Source organism: Canis aureus, chromosome 25 (genome assembly GCF_053574225.1).
Source record: "Canis aureus isolate CA01 chromosome 25, VMU_Caureus_v.1.0, whole genome shotgun sequence".
NCBI lineage: Eukaryota > Metazoa > Chordata > Mammalia > Carnivora > Canidae > Canis > Canis aureus.
The window spans coordinates 15873364-15900074 of NC_135635.1; the positions used below are offsets into that span (position 1 = coordinate 15873364).

General features: G+C 34.8%; 1 protein-coding gene across 1 annotated transcript in view; it reads left to right on the forward strand.

Annotated features, from left to right (window-relative positions):
- SYT10 (synaptotagmin 10) overlaps positions 1-26711 on the forward strand; it is a 67181-nt gene that overhangs the window by 12279 nt on the left and 28191 nt on the right. The window contains exons 2-3 of the mRNA XM_077870495.1: positions 5230-5587; positions 19461-20028. Of these exons, the coding sequence (XP_077726621.1) occupies positions 5230-5587; positions 19461-20028 (926 nt within the window). The remainder of the gene's footprint in view (positions 1-5229; positions 5588-19460; positions 20029-26711) is intronic.

Here is a 26711-nt window from a genome sequence, read left to right on the forward strand (position 1 = left end):
TCAGTAATTTATGAATCACCATTCAATCCATACTGAATCTATAACCATACTTCTTTTTCCCTCAGTACTTTTTTAAAAAAATATTTTATTTATTTATTCATGAGAGATACAGAAAGAAAGAGGCAGAGACATAGACAGAGGGAGAAGCAGACTCCATGCAGGGAACCCGATGCAGGACTCGATCCTGTTACTCCGAATCACACCCTGAGCCAAAGGCAGATGCGCACAACTGCTGAGCCACGTAGGCATCACTCCCTATTTTTGTTTAAGGAAAATATAGTTGATAGTAACCCATCACTTAACTTACTATGCAAATTACCATGCTAAATATTTTATGTATATTTACTTAAACCTCACAACATCCTATGAAATAGATATAAATAGCCCTATTTTTCTGAAACTCTTAAAACTTAACCAACTTGCCCAAAGTCACAGTGGTAGAATTGACATTTGAACCCAGACCTGTTAAACAGTGCTACAGTATAAGCTATATTATACTGTTTTCCTGGTATGAGGATTTCTGCATATTCCTTCCAAATTACTCAATTTTTTTCATCCATCCACCTTGAAATCCACAGATACTTAAGTTCCATGTGTCAGATAACTCCCAAAATATGTATATAGTAGCTCCATAAACATTTTTTGACTATGTAATACTAGACACTAAAATAGATGAATAAATTTGGTTGCTTCTCTGAAGGATCAAGGAATGAGAGTATTTGTAGGATGGGAACATTTGGAAAAACAAAATAAATACAGATCCACAATCTCTTATCCATGATTATAAAACCTCAAAACCCTGAAAAGTGAAAATTATTTTGTCAATTGTAGCATTTTGGCACCAACACCTTACCTGAATTGGCATTAAGCTACTTAACAGTCTTCAGTGATCCCACTCAGGGTGACAATTTCATACAGTCCATTGTAGATCTATTGATGTGGTTGGGTACTGGATGTTATCCCAGATAATGTGTGCCATGTTGCCTTTCTAATAACCAAAAGAAAATAATAATTTTTGAAACACATCATGTCCCAGTGTTTGAGGTAAAGGATTAAGCCATCAATTATGTTACAGTAGTGGATGTGCTTTCAAAGCCCTTAGGAATAGAACAGACAGAGAGTGTCAAGAAAGAGGTACCTACCCTATTGGATCTCATTGTTGAATACAAATCTGCCAGGCAGCCGAGTAGGAGAAGAAAATGCATTGGAGCTACATGAAACAGCCTGAACAAAATCATAAAACAGTAATGTGTGGTCAGGGGAGGGAGTATAGGTGGGAAAGTGGCAGAAGAATAAAACTGAGCAATACCAAGTGGTCAAATCACAAAGATGCTGAGGAATGCCTTACAAAATTTGGATTTCTCCCAGATGATTAAGAGGTGACCTAGAAGGATGTTAGGCTTAGAGAGGTAAGGTGACCATACATCTCAGTTGCCAGAACATGACTTGGTTTCTTCCTGCTACCCTGGCATTATTGATAGCACAACTTTTAGTGTTCACAAGTAACTTAATTTGGGTAAAATATGTTATGGTCCCCTAAATGGTAGAACCAGACACTGACTTTAGAAAGAAACTTGTCAGCAGTAAGGAAAATGGAATTAGGGTAAGAGATTTCCACAGACTTTTTCCTAAGATGAGAAAAATTTTGTGAATGCCAAAGCCCATCACAGGAACAGTGGCATAAAAGAATGTCCTCAAATTTTTATAAGTAGAGTATAAGTTCTCTAATGCCTACAAGTAAGAGTGGAGGCATTTTCAGTTATGGACTGAAAACTTTAATCCTTTCCCCTACCCCACATCGTACTGCAGTTTCCTTGTATCTTGGCTTTTCGCTCCAACTGGGTAGAAGTTAGTAGATTGTAGAAGTTGATTGAGTTAAAATATCCAGAAAAATATAATGTAAATGGAGCCAAAAGTACATAAAGATTATGAATCCATAATTGTATTTATTCCTCCTTGTAAAGCCATAGTTGATAATCAGGAAGCACATTAATTTTATATGTTTTTCTTTTTTCCTCAAGTTATGGGGCTAATGAAAAATTAAAAAGTAAAAATAAACTACAAAATATAAAATATCACACATTCCTCATCAATGGAATATAAATGGGAAATATATTGAATGGTTGCTTTAATAAGCAACTGGAAAATGAGGGAAAACATTAATATCTATGTATAACAGCATGTCAAATTAACTTTTATTCTTATAATTAAGTAGCATTAAAAACTTGGAATTATTTCAGTTTCTGAATAGGTTCCCATTAGTTACAAATTAGGAGTTTAAACAGAACTGTTTTATCTTACCAATCAGGAAAATGTAAATTAAAGCAAGGTATCATTTCCTGATCGTATCAGTGAAAATTAAACTACATCATCATTTCTCTGAGACTGTAGGAACTGGTAAACTGGTAAAAGTTATAGTCACTCTGGGATTCTTTTGGAAATATCTAGTAACATAACTATAGGTATATCCTAAGACTTTGCAATTCTATTTTTAGATATTTACCTTAGAGAAACACTCAGAAATATCAGAGATATGCACAAGAAGAAGGGTGCAAGGATTTTCACTGTGGCTATGTTGTAATAGCAAAACACTGGGCGTAATATAAATATCCATCATGAGGAAGTATTATGGAATGCTATGTGAGGTGAAGTTAGACCTCAAGGATGATCGATTAAAAAAAGCAAATTGAAGAAATACGCAGTAAACTATGTTTTTTAAAAAGTGTATTAAATAATTTTATGTTTTTTTTAATTTTATGTTTTTTAAATAAATATCTTTATTAGTGCTTAGACTGGGCAGATACACACTAAACTGGGATCAGTGGTTGCTTCTAGAGAGGAGTGGGAAATTCTTGATTTATGGTAGTGGTTAAAGGAAATTAGATTTATTCTTTATTAGTTTGCTAGGCCTTTCATAACAACGTACCACGGAGTGGTGGCTTTAACAACAGGAACTTATTTCTTCACAGTTGTAAAAACCAGAAGTCTGAGATCAAGGTGTCAGGAGAGTTGATTTCTTTCTGAGGCCTCTCCCCTTTGGCTTATAGGTGGCCACATTTTCCCTATGTCTTCACAGGGTCTTCTGTATCTTTGTCCTAATCTCCTCTTCTTATAAGGACACCAGTCACTGGAACAGTGCCTAGTCATGTGATCTCATTTGCCTTAATAATTAATTTAAAGGTCTTGTCTCTAAATACAGTCACATTCTGGGACACTAAGGGCATTAGGACTTCAACATAAGAAATTGGAAGAAGGGACAGACACAATTCAGTCTATAACATGTTATTTTAAACATTTTTATTTTAAACAAATAAAAGATTGAATTCATATTTTACATTGAGTCTAAACAAAGTTGTAAAAGAAAATTACAAGGTTATTTACATCTAGAAACTTTCCCTTTATAAGAAATCTGTTTGGTTTTGAAGAGTGCCGTTATACCAGATTGCTAACATTGGTTATTTTTGAAGGCTGAAAATGGAAGTGGGTAGCAGGAGATCATTAGCTTTTTAAAAAACAGACTTTACTATTTGAGCAGTTTTAGATTTACATAAAAATAGGGTAAAATAGGGGATCCCTGGGTGGCGCAGCGGTTTGGCGCCTGCCTTTGGCCCAGGGCGCGATCCTGGAGACCCGGGATCGAATCCCACGTCGGGCTCCCGGTGCATGGAGCCTGCTTCTCCCTCTGCCTGTGTCTCTGCCTCTCTCTCTCTCTCTCTGTGTGACTATCATAAATAAATAAAATAAAATTAAAAAAAATAGGGTAAAATAGTACAGAGTTCCCATATACCCCACACCCAGTTTTTCCTATTATTAACATTTTAGATTAATATGAGACATTTCTTATAATTAATGAACCAGTATTGATACATTGTTAAAGTCTATATTTTATTTATGTCTCCTTAGTTTTCACCTAATATCCTTTTTCTATTCCAGGACTCCATCTATTTAGTTGTCATGCCTCTCTAATCTCTTGGCTCTGATAGTTCCTCAAGCTTTTTATTTGACAACCTTGGCAATTTTGAACAGTATTGGTCAGATATTTTATAGAATGCCCTCCTACTGGAATTTGTCTTGTATATTTCTAATGACTAGACTAAGGTTATGGGTTTGGGGAAGAAGACCACAGAGGAAGAGTGCTGTTTTCATCAGGTATCAGGGCTGCATACTATCAACATGATTCATTATTGTCGATGTTCACCTTGATCACCTGGTGAGGTCTCTCCACTGTAAAGTTACCTTTTTTTTTCTCTCTCTCTTCTCAAGGAAGTCACTATGTGCAACCCACACTTAAGAACTGGGGAGCTGGGATCCCTGGGTGGTGCAGCGGTTTGGCGCCTGCTTTTGGCCCAGGGCACGATCCTGGAGAGCCAGGATCGAATCCCACGTCGGGCTCCCGGTGCATGGAGCCTGCTTCTCCCTCTGCCTGTGTCTCTGCCTCTCTCTCTCTCTCTCTCTCTGAGTGACTATCATAAAAAAAAAAAAAAAAAAAAAAAAAAAAAGACCTGGGGAGCTGTGCTCCAGCTCTTTGAGAGCAGAGTGTCTACATAAATCGTTTGGAATTTTGCACAGATTTGTTTCTTCTCTCTCATTCACTTATTTACTTAATCTTACTAACTTTTTCTAACTATATTTATTTAAAGCACTTTGCATAATGAGCATATATTAATTTTGTGATTATTTTAAAGGATATTTTAGAGTTACTTAGGTGACACATCATTAATTTTGGACTTTATAAAATAGGAAGATGCAAGGTTATCAGAAGGGACCTAGAGGATTTAAAAATCTAGTTACTAGTATACCCATTCTCTGTTAGTAACAAGTTGTCCTCATTTGGGCTACAGAAAGTGGTTTATACAAATATTGAACAGTATTGCCTGCTTCAAGAGTGAAAAGATGAAGCCAACAGAAGCCTTTCCTTGTGTGCATTTTCCAAGTTTCTTAAGCTTCATATCTTAAAGGCAGGGTGCAGGCTGCCCACCCTTCATTTTGCAAACTCTTGGACCCCTTGTAGTGCAATGTGCTTTTTCTGTTACAATTAGAAATTTTCATATATCTCCGTTGAGAATTTCCAGAGGTAATTATTAATCTTTCCTCCCTACAAAGACATCTTAAAAGTAAATTTTAAGACTCTAAATCAGAAAGCTAATGTAAATTATCTCACCATTGCTGCTGTCTTATCTCTACACTATCAATGAATTAAAATTTCTTTGCATTGTCATTTTTTTCCAGATATTTCGGTCAGCTTGTTGGCAGTGGTTGTCAGCTTCTGTGGCCTCGCCTTGTTGGTTGTCTCACTTTTTGTCTTCTGGAAGTTGTGCTGGCCTTGCTGGAAAAGCAAACCATTGACTTCCAACATCAATACCCTTCCTCAGAGCATTTCAACTGCTCCTACTGAAGTTTTAGAGACTGAAGAGAAAAAAGAAGTTAAAGAAAATGAAAAGCCAGCTCTAAAAGCTATTGAACCTGCTATAAAAATCAGCCACACTTCCCCTGATATCCCAGCAGAAGTCCAAACTGCTTTAAAAGAGCATTTAATTAAACATGCACGTGTGCAAAGACAAACTACTGAGCCTACATCTTCATCCCGGTAAGGAAAGATCAGATACACAAAGCTGGGCATGTGTGTGTGTGTGTGTGTGTGTGTGTGTGTGTGTGAGAGAGAGAGAGAGAGAGAGAGATTTTGTAAGAGAAAAGAATGAGGTGGTAGAGAAGAAAAGACAAACAGGAGAAATGAGAAAAACGTAGAAAACAGGCAAATGAATAAAGTATATAAGGGCAGAGTAAGTAAGGATGAGAAAAACTGAGAACAAAGGAGCTAAACAGGGAGCAGTACCATGAAAGGAGTTTAGTAGAATTTGAGGTCTCAATAAAATCATATAACAAGACTATTATTTATTAACTCTTTCCCTTGAAATATCATTGTTTGATAGTTGCTACTTGCAGTCTTTCAATTTAGTTTAATTCAACCAATAAATATGGGGAAAACAGCCATTTGCAATGTCTGGCATGAAATCATCTAGAACTTCACTATCAAAATTGAGTAACAGAGACTAATGTTTAATCTTCAATTGTTTCGCAACTACACGGTCAACATAGAACCACTGGAAAATGTTGTTTGAACTCCCATAGACCAAACTCTTACATTGGGCAGAATGTGATAAGCTCTCCAAGAGTTTTGGTGAATATCATGAACATACTAAAGAATGTACATAAAAGGAGGGAAAAGTGAGACCTCTTTGTGGAGATACATTTTAACTCCGCTTGGAAAAATCAGCAAAAGACTGCTTAGATGAAAATAATTTGCTATAGTGTATTTCCAATTGTGTTAAACTGGAAAAGAAAAATGTTTTTTGTTTTTTTTTTTCTACTTAAGATGGTCATCAGTCCTTAAAATGAATGACTACATGATGGTAGCAGTTTTTCTCTGGTTCCTAAAAATAGCAACTGGTTTTACCCTAGGGCAGAGTAAAATCAGTAGTTTGGGAGGATAAGTTGGTTTCCTGCTAACTAATTGACTTCCTAATCTTACTTTTCTACCTCTCTAAATCTAAGGAGCTTCTACACTTTCTGACATGACATACCTTTGTAGGTTTAGAAATAAAATTGAAAAACTGGGCATGGGTCATGTTTGCTACTAGGATTGAAAGAATATTCAGTATATCTTTTGTGAAATAGAAAAGGATTGTGTCAATAAATAAAGCTATTTCTTTCTGAAATATATTCCAGAGAGATAAATAAAAATAATTGTTACTTTGGGAATAAGGAACTCAAGAATAAGGAAGAGAGATAGAGGTGTTTTTTCTACGTTATACTTTTCTGTGCTATTTAACTTATAACCAATATATGCCTCACATTTAGATTTCTGAGCTGTGTCATTTAGCATCATTTTTAATTTTTATAATTTAATGCCACATAATTATATGTTCACTTAAATTTATTATGGATATTTAACTATGAAATAATTATCCCATGTGCCACTTTTTAAAATATAAGAAGAACTGTTTAAAATGATCTCATGTGGCTATTTGATTATCACTGCTATCATCACTGGCAACTGTAGTTAAATATGATATTTAATAAAGCCTTAAAGACACTTAGAAATTTTAGGGTAAAAATGTTCAATTAATTTGCAAAACATTTCTTAAATATTAGCAGCAGCTATGCACCTCAGTCAGCCTGCACTCAGAATTATTCAACTGTTTTAATTAATAAGTGTACCCTACATGAGGACATAAGTTTCTCTCTCAAACTTAAAACATGAAGATTGAATTATACATATCTCATATTTTCTAAAAGAAAAAAGTAGAATACAAATTCAAAGTTTTGTTAGAACTTTGATATAATTTCATCTGCCTCTTTGAATTTCCTTTTTTATATGAGTGGCTAGGGAAGGAAGAAAGAAAGAATTATATTTGAGCACTTGCAATTTAGCCACTATGCCAGGCACCCTTCCTGCTAATCCTCTGCCAACCTGCATGAAGTAAGTATTATTAATTATTCCCATTACTTGTGAGTTAACTCAAGCCCAGAGAGATTTAAGAATTTGCCTGAAGTCATGCAGCTGGCAAAAGTTAGAATTCAAATTTATCCAGATTAATGGCTTCACATTTTAAGCATGAAAGCCAAGAGGATATAGTTTTCTGCAATCAAAGATGTTGGTTACAAAGTCTGCTGAGGACAGATAGTTTGGAGATTGAAAAATGAGAGCATCTTCCTGCTCATTCTACTCAGAAATCTAAAATTATAAGTGGTTATTGTGAATGACTAGAGTCATGATTTTAATCTCTTTGGCCTTTAGATGAATTCCTTGCAGAAAACTTGATTATACTTAGTTCTCAAAACCCCTCATCTACATTAATTATTTCATCATATTAGAAATTACCTTTATATGGAAAGAGGAAGAAATTGCTAAATTCATTATGCAGCCCACTTGAACACAGAGATCAAGGGTACATTATCATAAATCAGACTCAAATCCTAACTTGTCATTGAAATGTAGTAAAGTCAAACCACACACACACACACACACACACACACACACACACAATGAATTTAACCTGAAGGCTTCATTTCATCACCTTATTAGGCTGTGCTCACTCCAGTCTACTGTTAGGACTCCCTTTGACTTGGCTCAGATAGAACAAACATCTTCCCCTTTAAGCTTTATTTGTCTCTATAACTTCATAACATTTTGATTGGTCCCGAAGTTAACAGCACTGCTGGAAACTGGCACATTTTCCAAGTTCTCGCCTTCCTTTTCAAGTGCCTGGACATTTGACCCCATCAACCTGCCAGCAGCCAAATGGCCAGGCAGCAGCTGTGTTGTTTCTTCATTACTAACAATCTTCTAGTTTATCTTAATTGATTGTTCATTCATTCAGTAGTTTTATTCAGTAGATATTTACTAATGGGTATCATCAAGTATTATGCACACTCCATCTATTCTGCAAATCCAAGGGAGTTGGAAAAACATTTAACATTATGCAAAGATAAAACATATAAGACTGACTTCAATAAAAGGAATTGCAAGTGCAAACTGTGATGGAGAATGTGGAATTCTGAGAACAGAAAAATTATTTCCAGCATGGAGAAAGGCCATTACATAGAGGCTAAAAGAAACTAAGAATTCACATGAATGGCAACTGGAAGAAGGTGTGCATCCCAGATGAAAACATTTTATGTAAAAAGACATAGAATAGGAAATGTTTCCATGCTAATAGCAGGTAAGTTAACTTGATCAGTAAACAGAGTTCAGTAGAGGAGTAAAGGAAGAAGAGGAAGTCAGCAGGAATCAAAGTAAAAAGGAGGTCTTGAAATCATGGCCGGGATGTTCAAGGTCTGTCCTCCTAAAAATATTTGCCATGGAAGAGTCCCTTGGATAAAAGAGCTGTGTTTTAGGAAAATTAATTTTGCAACAGTTTATAGGATAGACTAAAGAAAAAGATATCTATTTAGAAACTAATATAATAATGAAGGCATGATAAAAATTGGGAAATAGCAAACAACAACCAAGAACAAAAGCCTGAGGGAACTTGTAAAGGAAGAATCTAAGATCCCTTAAAAAAGCATTGTGACACTTCAGTCATTACAGGTGTAGTCTAAATCTTTTTAAAGTGCCTTTCAAACAATTACAATCTGATGCCACCAAGCTACCACTCAAGCATTTTTTATTCCATATTCTCCAAATATATAGCTCTGTGCTGCTTTTTTAGGCAGAAAATCTGCCAAATTCACATCAGTACTGCTCTTGACACCTAGACAAAGTACTGTAGGAACTCAGCCTATGTTTGTTGGTTTAAGAAATTCAATAAACAAATTTGGTGACCTCATCATTTCTATCCAAATGGATATTTTATGATTGCCCATGAGAGGAGTGCTTGGTCTTTTTACTATCCTCCTGTAGACCTCACCTCTCTGCCTCTGTGCTTTTGCTTATATTGCTTTCCACATCTGGAATGGCACCTCTTTTTCTTCTATAAGATGTTTAAGGAAAAATGTATCTAGAGTCTACTATTTCTGCCCAATTATAAGCTATTATTCTTTTTTAAAGACATAGTTACAATCTAGCAATTATTTATTGTCTTAATATTGAGCTCTAGCTATTTGCCAAACTCATTGCTAAGTTCTCAGAGAACAAGATTGTGTAGCCAACTTTTATGCATTCCTAATTTCTATCACTGTGTAGGTACATAATAAGCATCAGGTGGTGCTTTTGACTGATTGGTCATCTCTCCACTTCACTTTGCTCCTACCTGCAGCATCAGGTAGTGAGATAAATTGCCCATACTAGAAAGAGGTTAATGATGCTATACTCCCAGGATGAGTATTAGGACCAATTTTCTTGCATCCATGAATGGTGCAGAGAAGAGGTGAATAATAAGTGGCAAAACAATTTGTTGAGGATGAGAAATTATATAGGTTAGCTGCTGTGATAGAGGATTCTAAGTACCTACTAAAAAAATAATTAGGAAACCTAATGGCAGTGCCAATTGAACAGAAGCGGGAAAATGTTCATGGTAAGAAATCACTGACTTACAGGTGCTCATGAATTTACAATTAGCTATGGTTGCCTAGAAAAGTAATTTTTAAAATCATCACATAATAAATATGAAAGAATTATGTAAAAATACTGAAGTATATAGTTTTAAGAGATTTTTTAAAAAATTTTTTTAATTTTTTGAGATTTTTAAAAATTAAATTCCTCTCCAAAGATAGCAAAAATTGCAATTATCCATTCTAGGGCATTGTAAGGAGTGGAAAGCAAGATGTTACACAAAGGAAGAGTTTAAAAGATATATACCTAGCTAGGATATCAAGAAGCCACACTTGCCTAAAGCTGTGAGAGGACCTAAGATCCATCTCTTTGAATTAAAATTTCATGAAACATGCTGTGCAGGTGTTAGTTAAATAAGCCATTTCATGAAACATATGTATTCAATAAATATAGCAACTTCTTTTCTGAAATTGGATGGCCCTTTGAACCAAGGTCAGAGACAGAACTTTATAAAATAAATTCAAACTTGGAGAGTTTGTTTTCTGGTACTGATAAATATCATCTCCTCTTTACAAACACTAATTATAAATTGATTAGGCCCTCTTTTATAATACGAATCATTCTTGAGACGTTTGATTTCATTACTCACAGGAGTATTAGGGTATATGATTTTTTTTTAAGGTTTTTTTTTTTTCTTAGAGTGAGCATGAGTGGGAGGGACAGAGGGAGAGGGAGAGAGAATCCTAAGTGGGCTCCATGCTCAGTGCAGAACCCCGACATGGGGCTGGATCTCAAGACCATAAGAGCAGGACTTGAGCCAAAACCTAGAGCTGGATGCTTAATGGACTGCACCACTCAGGTGCCCCTAGGGTAAATTATTTTAATGCAGACTCCAACAAACTTCCTGAATCCCAGTATATGTTATTATGAAATTCATGAAAAGATGAATAATACTTAGTCTCTGCCATTATAAAGACCACAATCTAGCAAAAGGGTTGAGGAATGGAAGACTGATATGCAAACAAGTGATTTCAATACACTGTTTGCAGACATCAGGAATAGCATAGTAGACTGAGAAATAGAGACTAGTAAACTAGGAGAAAATCCAGGAGGGTATAACTTGGGAGCCAAGTGAAATTGTATGTAAATAAACAGCAGAGATTAACTGTTAAGTGACTCTAGTAAAGTTGGCTGGGATATACTTGTATCAAGTATACCCTTACTCTAGTAAGGGTGGGAATTTCCCTGTGAGTTTAGCAATGTGGAGAAGACACTGTTCATATTTTCAAGAGTGGTTGTGATGGAGTTGAGCACGTGTAAAGTAATTAGAGTATGTTTAAATAGAATAGAAGGAAATACATTGGACAGTAAACAGATTGTCCTCAACTCTTTCAAGGAGTTTTGTTATAAATATGTCAGAGAAACAGTAGTACAGAGAGATGAAGTTCCCTTTAAGATAGGAGAAACAACAGTGTGCTTTTATGCTGATAGTAGTGATCCAACGGAGGGAGGATTAATAATGCAAGAATCAGAGGGAATATTCTGGAAGGTGACATGAAAGAAAATGGGATTTACTATGTAAGTGGAGGGACTGTATTTAAGGCAAAATATATGGGTTACAGATGTTGCTAAGAGGGTTGACGAGATGGTGCCTGTGGAAGGTCTGCTCTTTGCTTCAATTTTTCCAAGTGAAACGGAAAGTTAGGTCATTAATTGAGACTTAGAATGAGGAAGAAGGTGATGGAGGTTTGTAGGAAGGTAGAAGGTGTGATATAGTCTTCTTGAAAATCTAGGAGATTGAGAGGGAGAAGAAATTGCTGTGCTACATTAGGGTTTACATGAGGAATGTGGTCATGAATTTAAAGTGGAGCAGTGAGAATTATTTTGTGTTTTTCTCTAATTGCAATCCCTTGCATGTGTACAGGTGTAGAGATGATGGAGGCTTGAATTCATCCAGAGCTGCAGTTTTGTCCTGCAACTAAGAAGGCCGAGAAAACAGGCATTGGAGATGTGCCTGAGAGTGACTCTACTAATTAGCCATGGAATTAAAACTGGATAATGAGAGGGAAATGATATCAGGGAAGTAGGGACTATGAAATGGTGGTACAGTCATAGATTAGAGTCCTGGTAAGTTGGAAAGGTTGTCAGAGTTGGGGTATCAGAGGGTCTGAGCTAGAAAGATATGAGATTTTGATCAGTGAGAGGAATGCATGACATTGGGGTTGTGGCAAGTTTGCAGCTAATGATGACAAAAATCTATGTACATGGTAGTGATTTCAGTAAGTAAAGAACATCATTGCAGGAGGGGAATTCAAAGAACCTAGGGGCCACAAGTTGGGGAGAAACATATACACTGCTAGAAATTAGACCAAAACATTGTTAAAAAGTATTAGTGAACCAGGAAATGAAAATAATGAAGACTTTAAAGGGAGTGATTTAGTAATCAATAGATGATTAACAATAGGTAATAATGGGGATGTGACTTGCTGACTTCAGCTTTAGGGCTGGGAGAGGTCGATAAAGGGGGAATGGAGCCAAAGTGACAATGGGGAGTGAGAGGATTGTATGACTGCCCCACCTCCAGGCTAGTGAAACAAGGACTGTGGGGAACATATCAGCCACCACATGAGAGGGGCGCAGCAGAACCCATGTCCTTAGACAAGAGCCATGTTTCTACGGAGGAATAAGGTGAGAAGAACATTCAAAGAAAAGATTAAGGATATAGAAAATTTTACTGATGCCCAGTTTTTATTTTAAAAAACTCATTGTGACATATTATGCAATTTAGTCTGCCTTCATATATGGAGTGCTTTGCCTGATTTGGTTTGGTTTTGGTTTTGTGTGGGTTTTTGTTTGCTGAGATTTTTGTGTATTGAATGAATCACTCCTCTCTTTGTTTCTAATTGAATAGAAGAAAACAGGAAACAAATAAAGATGAAAACTTAGTTTACCACAAACTTGATTTAGTCTTACTAGTTAGGCCTTCTTAACTATGAGATGGGGTATAACTTTTAATATATGCTGATAGTTTTGGATACAAAGTTCAGTACTAACAAAATCAGGGAGAGATGAAGTCCTTATAAATATATTGAATAAATCAATAAAATGCTGCTATATATATTTTTGCTTTTCCTCTCTGAATTCTCAAGCAATATCTAAGGTAAACTTAACAGACGGTAAAGACACTGCGGTTAAGAGTAGGAGAATAAGAAAGAGACAACTGCTAGATGCTAAGAAGTGAGTTGATTAGAGGGTAGAGTTATCCAGGGCTGTGGCGCAGGACATGCTCATACAGGAATGACTTTGTGCCACCTGTGCATCCCCAAACAGCAACCCTAGGCTTGCAGTTGTCAGAACCAGAGCGTTCATTATGGCATTTGCGCTTCAACTCCTTTGTGTCTTGAATTCTAATGATTCTAACTATTATCAGTATGAGAAGTTCTAATTTTCATAGTCGTCTCATCTAATATCTCATTTGATCTTCCTTCACACTGTGAAGTATTCATATTATAGATAAGGAGAGTAAAGCTCAAACAGGTTAAGTGACTTGTCCAAAGTTGCTTTCACTTCATAGGGAAGCTGGGCTCAAACTGTCTGATTCCAAGCCAACATGTTTCCTGCTTCATCTCAATGTTCTGATCTTTAAGCATCTTCTTCTGGGTAGTAGGGAAATGTTGGTTTGGTTTCCAGTGGGATTCCAGGACTGTACCCACACAACAACTAGAGGAGCTCTGTCTTTACATACTCAACTTCTGGCTTCTGATTTTGTTTGAAGGAAAGGACCTATTGGTAATATTTAAAAATCACCATGTTAATGCATGTTATTCTTATGGCATCGAGGAATTTTGACTCTATGTAGCTACGGTTAGATGTTCCAGGTAAGGTAGGGAAAGTTTTTCCTTCTCTATCTGGAAAAGTACTTTGGTGATGCCCTCCCAGGTTTGAAGGGTAAGAATGAGATCAATAATAGACAAGTGGCCTATACTTTGATTGGTTGGATATCTGTGTGAGACTAGCCACTTACCATGTCATTCCAAAAGAGAAAAAGAAAGGGGGCGGGGCAGGGGGAAGCAAGAAGAAAAAGATCCGTTTTGTCACGGTAATAGTTTAGCATTGTAATAATTAAAGCTTCTCTTAACTGACTAGCTTAACTATGACTTAGAAGATATACTATTTACCCTATAATTAGGGCACTGGCTTACTAGAACAAAAACATTACTACTCTTTGATTCCTGCTGGAGGGGCTTTACAGCTGTACAATTATATTCAGACATAAGAAAGAAATTACTGATTTTTAGAGAGACAATAGAAGATTAAAATTTTATTATATTGAAAAGTATAAGTGTGAATGGAATCTATAAAAAATAAGGAATTTACTTTGGAGGGATTTTATTTATAAATTTTTTCTTAAAAAATCATTACATAAGTAAAGGTGACTCAGGCAGAAATATTACATTATTTAACAAAATATCCTAAATCTCTTAGGTACACTGAATATAGAACTAAATTATACTATACCCCAGCATATGTTTTGAATTATAATTCAAAAAAATATACTTATATTCCTTTATAATTTTTAAAAATTTATATCATTTTTATTGTCATTAAAAGCTTTGTTGAGTATGTAGTATGTACCCAGCAAAGGGCATGCATCATTTCACATAATTTGCATCACAACATATAGCATGGGTAATACTATTACCCTCATTTTCCAGATAGAAGCCCTAAGATGCCCTGCCCAGAATCAGGCAACCGGCAAGTGAAGGAGTAAGATCTGTACTATGGTTGGTTTAAAGTTATATTCCTTTTAAAATTCTTCTTATTTTCCTACATATTCTCTAATGATTGCCTATCTCTAATTTAAGCCCCTGAGCCTGTATATCAAGGATAGATATACAGACTTAAAGAAATAAATGATACTTCATTATCAGATTAGTGCTAAAAAATAGCAAAAATTAGAATGGTATTAGCTGTACCATTTTTATGATATTTAAATAGTTGTTTAGTGTCCTAGCCTCAGCAATCAGACAACAAAAAGAAAAGGTATCCAAATTATCATGGAAGAAGTCAAACTTTCACTATTCACAGATAACATGATACTCTAGGTAGAAAACCCAAAGGCCTCCACCAAAAAATTGCTAGAACTGATACACAAATTCAGTAAAGTCACAGGATACAAAATCAATGTACAGAAATCTGTTGCATTTCTATGCATGAATAATGAAGCAGCAGAAAGAGAAATCAAGGAATCAATCCCATTTACAATTATACCAAAAACCATAAGGCCCTAGGAATAAACATAACCAAAGAGGTAAAGTAACTGTACTCTGAAAACTATAAAATACTTATGAAATAAATTGAGGAAGACATAAAGAAATGAAAAAATATTCCATGCTCATATTTAACAAATATTGTTAAAATGTCTATATTACCCAAAGCAATTTACACATTTAATGCAATCCCTATCAAAAAAGCACCAGCATTTTCCACAGAGCTAGAACAAACAAACCTAAAACTTACATGGAAGTTATATAAACACAAAAGACCCTGAATAGCCAAAGCAATCTTGAAAAAGAAAAGCAAAGCTGGAGTCATCACAATTCCAGACTTCAAGCAATATTACAAAGCTATAGTGATTAAGACAGTATGGTACTGGCACAAAAAGAGACACATATATCAAGGAAACAGAATAGAAACCCAGAGATGGACTCTCAACTCTATGGTTAACTAATCTTTGACAAGGCAGGAAAGTATATCCAATGGAAAAAAGACTGTTCTTCAACAACTGGTGTTGGGAAAACTGGGCCACATGCAGAAGAATGAAATTGACCACTTTCTTGCACCATACACAAAAATATATTCAAAAATGGAAGAGATAGGAAACCATCAAAATCCCAGGGGAAAACAGGCAGTAACCTCTTTGATATCAACCATAGCAATTTCTTGCTAGATATATATCTGGAGGCAAGGGAAACAAAAGCAAAAATGAACTATTGGGACTTCATCAAGATAAAAAGTTTCTGCACAGTGAAGGAAACAATTAACAAAACTAAAAGGCAACCTTCAGAGTGGGAGAAGATATTTGCAAATGACATATTTAATAAAGGGTTAGTATCCAAAATCTATAAATAATTACCAAACTCAACACTCCCCAAAAACAAATAATTCAGTTAAGAAATGGGCAAAAGATATGAATAGTCATTTTTCCAAAGAAGACATACAGATGACTAACAGACACATGAAAAGATGTTCAATGTTACTCATCATCAGGGAGATACAAATCAAAACTATGATGAGATACCACCTTGCACCTGTCAGGATGGCTAAAATGAACAACTCTGGAAACAATAGATGTTGGTGAGGATGTGGAGAAAGGGGAACCCTCTTACACTGTTGGTAGGAAAGCCAATTGGTGCAGCCACTGTGGAAAACAGTATGTAGGTTCCTCAAAAAGTTAAAAATAGAGCTATCCTACCCAGAAATTACACTACTAAGTATTTATCCAAAGGATCAAAAATACTGATTCAGAGGGGTACATTAACCCTGATATTTATAGCAGCATTATCAACAATAGCCAAATTATGGAAAGAGCCCAAATGACTATCAGCTGATGGATGAATAAAGATATGGTATATAAATATAATGGAATGTTACTCAGCCATGAAAAAGAATGAAATATTGCCTTTTGCCATGACATGGATAGAGCTAGAATCTCTTACGCTAAGCAAAATAAGTCAGTCAGAGAAAGACAAATACCATATGATTTCACTTATATGTGGGATTTAAGAAACAAAACAGATGAACATAGGGGAAGGAAGCAAAAAAAAAAAAAAAAAAAAAAAAAGGTGGCAAACCTTAAGAGACTCTTAACTATAGAGAACAAACGGAAAGTTGCTGGAGGGGAAGAGGGTATTAAGGGCACTTGTGATGAGTACTGAGTGTTATGCATAAGTGATGAATCATTAAATTCTGCTCCTGAGAACAATATTACACTGTATGTTAACTAACTAGAATATAAATAAAAAATCTGAAACAATAACAAAAAAAAAGCATATGGAAAGTGCCACACACCAAAAAAAGTTGTTTAGTATTTCAGTCCCATTAATAGAAAATAAGCTAATTCAATGTGAGAGAATTGGAACACCTCAGACTATAATTCTGATTTTACATAATTTAAATTTACCTAATAAAATTATTTTATTAGTACACATATGATATCTTGAATAAAATTATTAAAGAATCACAGAATGATAGCGAATCAGAAATTAAGTGTTAAAAACACTTAGGCGGGATCCCTGGGTGGCGCAGCAGTTTGGCGCCTGCCTTTGGCCCCGGCGGCCAAAGTGGTTGAGCATTGGCCTTTGGCTCAGATCGTGATCCTAGGATCCTGGCATTGATTACTGCATCAGACTCCCCGCAGGAAGCCTGCTTCTCCCTCTGCCTATGTCTCTGCCTCTCTCTTTGTGTTTCTCATGAATAAATAAATAAAATCTTTAAAGAAAAAAAAAAAAAGAAAGAAAGAAAATACTTAGAAGTCTAGCACCTCACCTGAGGCAGAAAACTTTCTTTCAACATCTAACCTTTGTTTCTATACTTTGTGTTTGTGGAAGTTCGTTACTTCCCCATTTTGGATAGCTCTAGATATTTTTTAATGTTCTCTTATATTAAGCTGAAGTCTATTTTAATTGTAACTTCCACTGAGATTCTTATTAATTCTGTAATGATGGTCCTTCAGAAATTAGAAGGCAGACTTCCTGTCCTTTCTAGTTTCAACATCTTCAGCTCCTTGAACTCTTCTCAAATGGTACCATGGCTAAATATCCTACTCCCGGTTATCAATTTTTTTATCCTTCTTAAATCAGTCCTTATGTGTGCGTCAATGAACCAAGTATTAGTTAAGCAATGTCCTCGGTATTACTTAGTGCTTGCTGTAAGAAATGTAGACCTGATGTAATAACAGAAATGAGTACAGGTTTTGAAGTAAGTGCTAGATAGATATTAAGTATAAGGGAGCACTAAAAGAAGCAAAACCAGCCAAAGACTATCTGGAAAGCCAAGTATAAGGTGATGAGGATCTGGACTGAGTAGCAATGGAAATGAGAATTAATGGACAAGTATATGGGATGTTTCAAAGCAAACATCAACAGGTTTAGCAAATTGAGAAACCTCATGAATAAAGTAAAGGTGATTCAAAGCATACTGTAGGAGTCCAAGCATAAGTGGCTGATAAAAATGTTAGAGCTATTTTCTGAGATTGTGGAAGGGAGCGCCAGTTTAGACGTAGAAGGCAAAAATTAATGACTTTGCTTGAGTTTGGGGCAAAATTAGTATATTCATTTAGAAATCTCCCTTATAGATATAGAAATATGGAACTAGAATTTTATATGTCGGAGATCCATGCAGGGAACCACTATATTATAGTAGTGGGAACCCCCCCAGGATATACTATGGATATAGTAGTACTATACTATAGTAGTGGGAAATATAGTATAGGGAACCACTATATTATAGTTATAGTCCAAGAAATGATTAGTCTGATGGAGAGACCAAGGAAATTAAAGAACAAAAGACGTGGGACTAAGCATTGAGTAGACCTATAAGTTGACACAGCTCCTGCCAGAAATCACAGAGGAAGTAGAAGAGAAGCAGATCTTAGTGCAGGTCACATTTACAAGGCACTGGTTAGTTGGTACAGCTAATGCCCTGGAAACGTTGACTAGATGAATAGTAACTGATAATAGGAAAGTCAGTTTGAATTCTAAAACACTCTATTATTTTGGCCCCAAATTCTAAAATTCTACATTTTTTAATCCTCAGAATTTCTGAAGCCCATTCCATGTTGAAAAAAGAAAAATGTACTCATTTTGGCTGTCACCATATTCTTTCTACAAGTAAATATTCATTTCTTTGTCTTAAGTATTAGAAATACTTAACATAGTATAAGAATAGGTAGACTTCTGTTTTTTATTGCAATGGTGTAGTCAGTAAAACATGAGATCCATGAGATACAAATATCCAGATAGAGAGAAACCAGCCATCTCAATGATTTGTCTACATAAGATTACAGATACATATAACAAGATGACTGATGATTCATGGTATTTTGTGGAATACTAAATTTTGTTGGTAATCCTATTTTTTTACAATTGTATAGTAATTATGTGCCTGTGATTTAGAGTACAAAATTCCAAAAGCTCATAAAAATGTACATTCATGAGTTTCAGGTATTTCTATCATTTTAGAATCCTATTCCTTTGAATATTGCATTTCTGGTTTTTCAAAAGTAGTTGTCTGCGTGTGTGTGTGTGTGTGTGTGTGTATCTGTCTGTCTATTAATACAAATGCAGTGCTTTCATTATCTTGGGGGTGAGGGGACAGTTTATATGCCACTGAATAATGTCAACAAAATGATCTTCCTAAGTTATTTTCTGCGTGTGTGTGTATGTGTGTGTGTGTGTATGTACAGCCACAATTCCTTCAGGAGACACCTACCAAGGCAAATGCAGGTTTCCAGTGTTGATTTTAGCATGGGCACAGAACCTGTTTTACAAAGAGGAGAAACAACAACAAGCATTGGAAGGATAAAACCAGAGCTCTACAAACAGAAATCAGTTGATTCTGAAGGCAACAGGCAAGAAGATATCAAAACCTGCGGGAAACTTAACTTCACCCTCCAATATGACTATGAAAATGAACTTCTAGTTGTTAAAATTATCAAAGCCTTAGACCTCCCTGCTAAAGACTTCACAGGCACGTCTGACCCTTACGTGAAGATGTATCTTCTTCCAGATAGGAAAAAGAAATTTCAGACCCGTGTACACAGAAAGACTTTAAATCCTCTATTTGATGAAACTTTTCAATTTCCTGTAGCATATGATCAACTCAGCAACCGAAAACTACATTTCAGTGTTTATGATTTTGACAGATTTTCTAGACATGACATGATTGGGGAAGTGATTCTTGATAATTTGTTTGAAGTCTCTGATCTCTCCAGGGAAGCCACAGTGTGGAAAGATATTCATTGTGCTACCACAGTAAGTAATAATTTCACCAATATATTGGTTTTTATTTGACCTGCAGTGGTATATAAAACTAATTATCACTCAGCTTATTGGAGTAACTTTATGAAGTTATGGAATTTATGTGCTAACCTGCAAAGGTAGGATTTGATTACATGCATGATAATTCAGGCACCTAACACAGTATTAGTGATTATGTCAATAAAATAGCTCTTTAAGTTAACCAAAAATAAGTTCTTTTCTCATAAAATGTTTATTTGTAACCTGTCTCCTCATGGTTAATATTGACTTGTATTATTTAAGAAAATTCTGTTCCTCAGATCAAACCTAAAATGTACCTTGGCGCTATTTTGAAAAGCCCTTGGTTAAGTCTAAAACAGCTCATTCCTATTCCTACAGAGGCTTTAATGGAACAGACATGATTACAGAATTTGAAATGTTAAATGATCAGAAGTGATCATTTATATTAGAATTTTTCTTTTACATTACAAAATGCTTTCTGTGAATATAAAATAATAACTTTAATAATGAAAATTTGGAAAACAGTAAAAAGCAGTACAAAATTAAAATACTTTGCAATGCTACCAATTACGTATAATATTATGGCATATAGCTTTCTAAATTTTTCCTATACATGTTTTAAAATTGTTGAGATCAAACTAAGTTTAAACATTTCCACACTAATTTTCTTTCATGCTACCATTTGTTTTAGTGCCTGATGTTTAAATATATGATCTATTTACCAAACCATTCTTTTATTGTTGTACATTTGAATAAGGCATAAATTTTGTCATACTAAAAGTTGTTCTGTTCTTTGTTACATAATTCTGTTTTATTTGAGATTATGTGTCAAGGATAGTATTATGGAATTGGAACTTAAGAACTGGTCACTTAGGTTAGATTGCAGAATTATTTTGATTTGTTTTTTGGTTGTTTTGTTTTTTGTTTTAAGAGAGAGCATGAGCTTGGGAAGAGGAGCAGAAGGAAAGAGAGAAAATTTTATGCAGGTTCAACACTGGGCTTAGAGCCCAACATGGGGCTGGATCTCATGACCCCGAGATCATTACCTGAGCAGAAATTAAGAGTGGGATGGTTAGCCAACTGAACCACCCAGGCACCCCTGATTTCTTGGTTTTTCAGTAAATTCATTTAATTTGTTACCACCAGGTCATCTTTATGTATTTACCATCTTTTGTCCAAATTTTACCAAAATTTATAAGCTTAAAATGTAGCAGTTTTTAATAGAACAGGGATTATTTTAAAAATAAGAAAATTATATCTTAATTCAAAGTAATTCATATTTTATTTTCCCCCATCAATTTTTTACTAATTAAAATCAGTATTTGGATTCATTATATTTCACTGTAAATTATATGGATAAGATAACTTAAAGTTTTATACTTCCAGTTTGTTGAATTGCATCATCATAAATTTTCCATTGTTAGGTTTTTATTTCATGGTTTCCATTGTGACATTTATAGGGAACAAAGGAGAAATTTTCGAACTGGATCACATTTCAAAGGTACATTGGGGCTCTTGATTTCATAGTGTTTTTAACCTTATTACTTATATTCCTAGAGGGAAAAAAATGGTGAGCAGTGATAGTTTTACTGTTTTAAAAAGTCTGACACCTCCAAGAATTCTACAAATACAGATAATAATTAATTAATTATTAGGTTATTTCTTTTTGGATTCCTCAATCTTATATTATTCCTTCTTTTATTCATTTAACGAATATTTGCTAAGTGCCTACTATGGGTTTGGCATGTTCTAAAGTTATAGGGATGCAAAAAATTGTTTTGAAACATGTTCTTGGGCCCATGTGGGTAAACTAGGATAATTTCCCCATCTCAAAGTTCATAATTTTAATCATAACTGCAAAGTCCCTTGCCATGTAGGTAACATATTCATAGACTCTAGAAATTAGTATGTGGGCATCTTTGGAGGTGCCTTTATTCTGAATACATCTATAGACATTTTCATTTCAATATTCTGGATACAAAAGGAAGTAGGTAGATAATAAAATACATATTGAATTATTCTGGCCAAATGACATTTCTTTATAACTGGAATATTGAGCCACATAGTGTCCTAGGTATTGCTATCTTCCCAACATTTCTGTTAGGAAGATAGAAATGAAATCTAAATTTCTTGACTATAACACCAAAGTTCACAATTTACATTAGTATCATCTTCATAGCTAGTGTAATGTTTAATTAAAGCTTCTCTTCAGCTTTTGAAAAATCATTAAGCAATTTCATATTTCAGATTAATAAAATGGAAAAAAAAGTGGGTTGAAGTTTGCTTACGAAACTATCTTTACTTAGATATTTTAACTTTAAATAATTTCATACAGAAATACGGTTTTCTACAGAGAAGGAAAAGAAAGTAAAGAAATAGAAAGAGGGATGCCTGGGTGGTTCGCAGTTAAGTGTCTGCCTTTGGCTCAGGGAGTGATCCTGGAGTTACAAGATCGAGTCCCACATGGGGCTCCCTGAATGGAGCCGGCTTCTCTCTCTGCCTATGTCTCTGCCTCTCTCTCTCTGTGTCTCTCATGAATGAATAAATTTTTTAAAATCTTTAAAAAATTTTTTTAAAAAGGAAATAGAAATGTAGTCATATGCCTTCACTCATCCAAGTTTTGTAGAAACCTGCAAAAGTGATTCAACTATGTGAACAGAGATTTAAAAGAATTTATGTAACATATCAGGAAACACTGGTGACAAATATTCATAAATAACTAATTAAACAGATCCTGAAAAACCATTCTTATAATTTAAGGTTCTTACTTGAAATAATCATGTATGAGGTTTTTAAAGAGTACCTTTATATACTGCAAAACTCCAAATTAAAAATTCTAAAATTCAGTCAAAAAATTTTGTCATCAACTTGAAATAGCTGATATATCTCTAATTTTTAATGAACCTCTTTAGTATCATTAAGTCCTGCTTTACTATGACATTGATATAAATGCCATGGATCTCTTTTTCCTTCTTCAGGCCAATTATACAATTATTAAAAATATAACTATAGAAATCAGAATTGATGCTTTTTTTGTGATTTTGTTTTTAATTTTTTTATGTGTCTCATTCCAACAAATTTTTATCATAGAGTCTCTGTCACAAAATTTTTCCCCGTGTATCATAAGACCTGTCCAAGATCTTATTCAAAAAATCTCCTAAGTCAGTTCATTAAATTAAATTGATTTTTTTCCCTACAGCATGAAATTCAAATAACTTTAATTTGGTTGCATGAGTATTTACTGAGAACCTTCTGTGTACAAAGCTTATACTTTGTTCTAAAGTAGAAATAAAGGTTAGTAAAATACAAGTTTTGTCAAGAACTTTAATAGAAGAAACAAGTAAACAAAGAAGTATATGCTAATGTAGAAATAATACTATATATCTTCCTGATAACCTGCACAAATGTGGTATTGTTCACACACACACACTCGCGCACTTGTTTGCTCTCTCTCTTATGCGGATTATGTCTGCAGAGGGAAAAACAATGCAGTCTTGTACCCTATTGATTACAAATTAATATATGCTTAGTTCTATTTGTGAACATCAACCACTTTCTGTAACAAAAATTAAAAATTTATCCAGTGTGTGGCATAAATTCATATGCAAAATACAGCAGGAATATTTTGTTGTCAAAAATCCTATCAGGTTGAAACAAGAGTCACATGTTCTGTATTTGTAAATTTCATTACTAATTATTTCTACATAAGAAGGATTAATATTTTTATTAGGAATTAGCAAGATTTTTAAAAATTGATGATTGGGAATAAGAGGGAAGTTGAGGAATAAGGAGATAAAAAGGTATGAATTTTTTTTTTTGCAAAAAATTAATTTTCACTTTAAGGATCATCCCACTATATACCAGAAATATGGCAAGCCAGTCATCGCTTGCACTAATATAGAAATATCTCCAACATAGGGAAAAATCACTTTGAAGAATAGTGTGCACCCTATGCCACTATTTTTGTAATTCTGAGAAAGAAATATATATTCATATTTGGTTATATATATTAGAAAAGTCTATTTAAGGACACAAAAATCTAATAGTAGTTACATATTGGCAAAAATGGGAGAAACTAGATGAATGTAGAAAAGGAATGATTTGCAACATATCGCTTTATATATTTATTTTTAAGCTATGTAAGTATATCTTTCAAATTTCTTTTTTCACAAAGTCACTCAAAGACGATTGTATTTAAATATTTAAATGTAGCGATGTCATGCACACTCAAAAAGCCATTGAAAGTATAGGTAGGTATGGGGTGCCTGGGTGGTTCAATCAGTTAAGCAGCTGCCGTCAGCTAGGGTCAGGATCCCAGGGTCCTGGGGTTGAACCCCACATCGGGCTCCCTGCTAGGCAGAGAACCTGCTTCTCCCTTTCCCTTTCTCTCTCTTGCTCTCTCTCTCTGTCAAATAAATAAAATATTTTTTTAAAGTATAGGTAGATAAAGAAAAGCTTTTCTTTTTTTGAATAGAACTAACTCTATTTTATGTATTTATTTATTTACTCATCTAATCAATGAACATTTTTTCAGCACCAATGATGTTCTATACAGGCAGGAATTCTCATAGGAAAAGCGAGCGTATGCACATAACTACACTGACCTGGTTTACAGCTATAAAGTACTTGAATCTGTTATCTTTTAACTAAGGATCTGTCAAGTTTGAAAGAGTAGACCTTGACATACCAAATACAAAGAAACTATTGTGTTCATTGTACCAACCAGAGTACTGAATGTACTAGCTGAGCTTGAGTTTGAAGTAATGTATTTTAATACCCAGTACCAAAATTTCTTTAAATATTTAAATTTTTTTATTTGTTTTCTTGTTTCTAGTGATATACTTTTAATTTTCCCCCTGAGCATCCTAGATCTATTCCAGGATCAAAATAATACTGCCTTCTTGTTTTGCTTTGTTTGTATTTAACTATCAATTCTCTTTTAAAATGTGTTAACTATGGAATATTTTGTTATCCAATAACGTTTTAAAGAGTGGCAAAATTCCAACTGCATTCTGAAGAAAAAAGTATGGTGGAAGGCAAGGCAGTAGAGAGGAAACTTTTTGGTTAGGGACGGACGGTCTGGCTCAATCTTTGGGGTGCAGCAGGCAGTATTACAAGTCATAGGCCTGCAGATTGGGAAAATAAACCCATGTCTGCTCTTCCTTAGGCATTCCTAATTTTCTCTTTCATCTCTGCACTAAACCTGATCCTGAAGTGTCACAGATACTACATCTGCTAAAGGGCCATCATTTATGATTATTAATTCAAATGATGCAAATAAATTCTTTGAACCTATCTCTAAGCTCTTTTAGTCATTTGCAAGAATTTATAGCAAGTATCTATATTGCAACATAAAAGCAAATTAAAATTCAGTTCAAAATAAGAGAGTCTAGGGCACCTGGGTAGCTCAGTGGTTGAGCATCTGCCTTTGGCTCAGATCAGGATCCCTGGGTCCTAGGATCGAGTCCCACATCAGGTTCCCCAAAGGGAGCCTGCTTCTCCCTCTGCCTATGTCTCTGCCTCTCTTTCTGTGTTTCTCATGAATAAATAAATAAAATATTTAAAAAAATAAAGTCTATAATAGACTACCAAAAGATTATGAAAGTTCACACAGTGTGGTTTTTCTAGGCTTCAACCCTGCTCAATTCAAGCAGACTGTTAAGGAACTTTGTCTCCACAAAATAAACAAACAAACAAAGTGGGAACAGACCCATAAAAACACCCAACAAACTAGTGGTTGCCAGAGGGGAGGGGAGAGGGGGGATGGGCAAATGGGGGAAAAGAAAAAATATATAAGAAACTTTGTCTAGTGAGTATTTGGTATTCAATAACTCATCATAGGTTTTTATATTATTTTGAAAATTAAATCTCATCTATGTGCATTTAGAGAACAAGGCTTCAGGGTTCCCTCTGTTTGACTGCCTTTGCATTGCACATGAAAGACTGGAGGCAAATTAGCCTTAAAATAAGACCATAACAATTAAATTAGCCTTTTATTGTCAGATTAAGCAGTACATTCCTATAATATTGGTTACAGCATTTTGTTTCACAAAACAAAAAGAAGTTAATCTAAAACTTTGATGCCGCCAGTTTTAGTCTGAATTCAACGCTGATGCCACACTTTTTAAATAAGTAAAGAATTGCTGAGTAAGCACGGTAAGATATTTTGAGTTCTTGAAAGGATATTAGTCAAAAATTGGTAGCTGACCATATTTTTTAGTCAATATATTTGGGATTGTTCAAAAAGCAAAATGTTTTTTTTTTCCTAAATTCAAACTACCCACATAATTTGCAATTTAAATTCCTACCTTGCTTGACTTGTAAGGATTATAATGGGATCCAACTTCTCTATCGCCCTTGAGTCTCTCCCTGTCCCCCCTAACCCCCACCACCACTGCCTATCCCTCATCCCTGCCCTCCCTCCCTGGCTTCCCAGTCCCTCACCCTCTACCCTCTCCCTAGCTTTTCCCTATCTGGTTATTGTTGGAAGCCCTCAACCCTAATCACTGAAGAATTTAGGCTCTGGGACAAACTAACAAGCTTTGCATTCCTGCTGTGTCACTTCTTTCTATGGCTTTGAGCAAGTTACAGAACCTTTAAACCTTAATTACCTTATCTATAAAACAGGGATTATGAGAAGGCAAACCACAGTTTGTTGAATACAGTAAATAAAATAA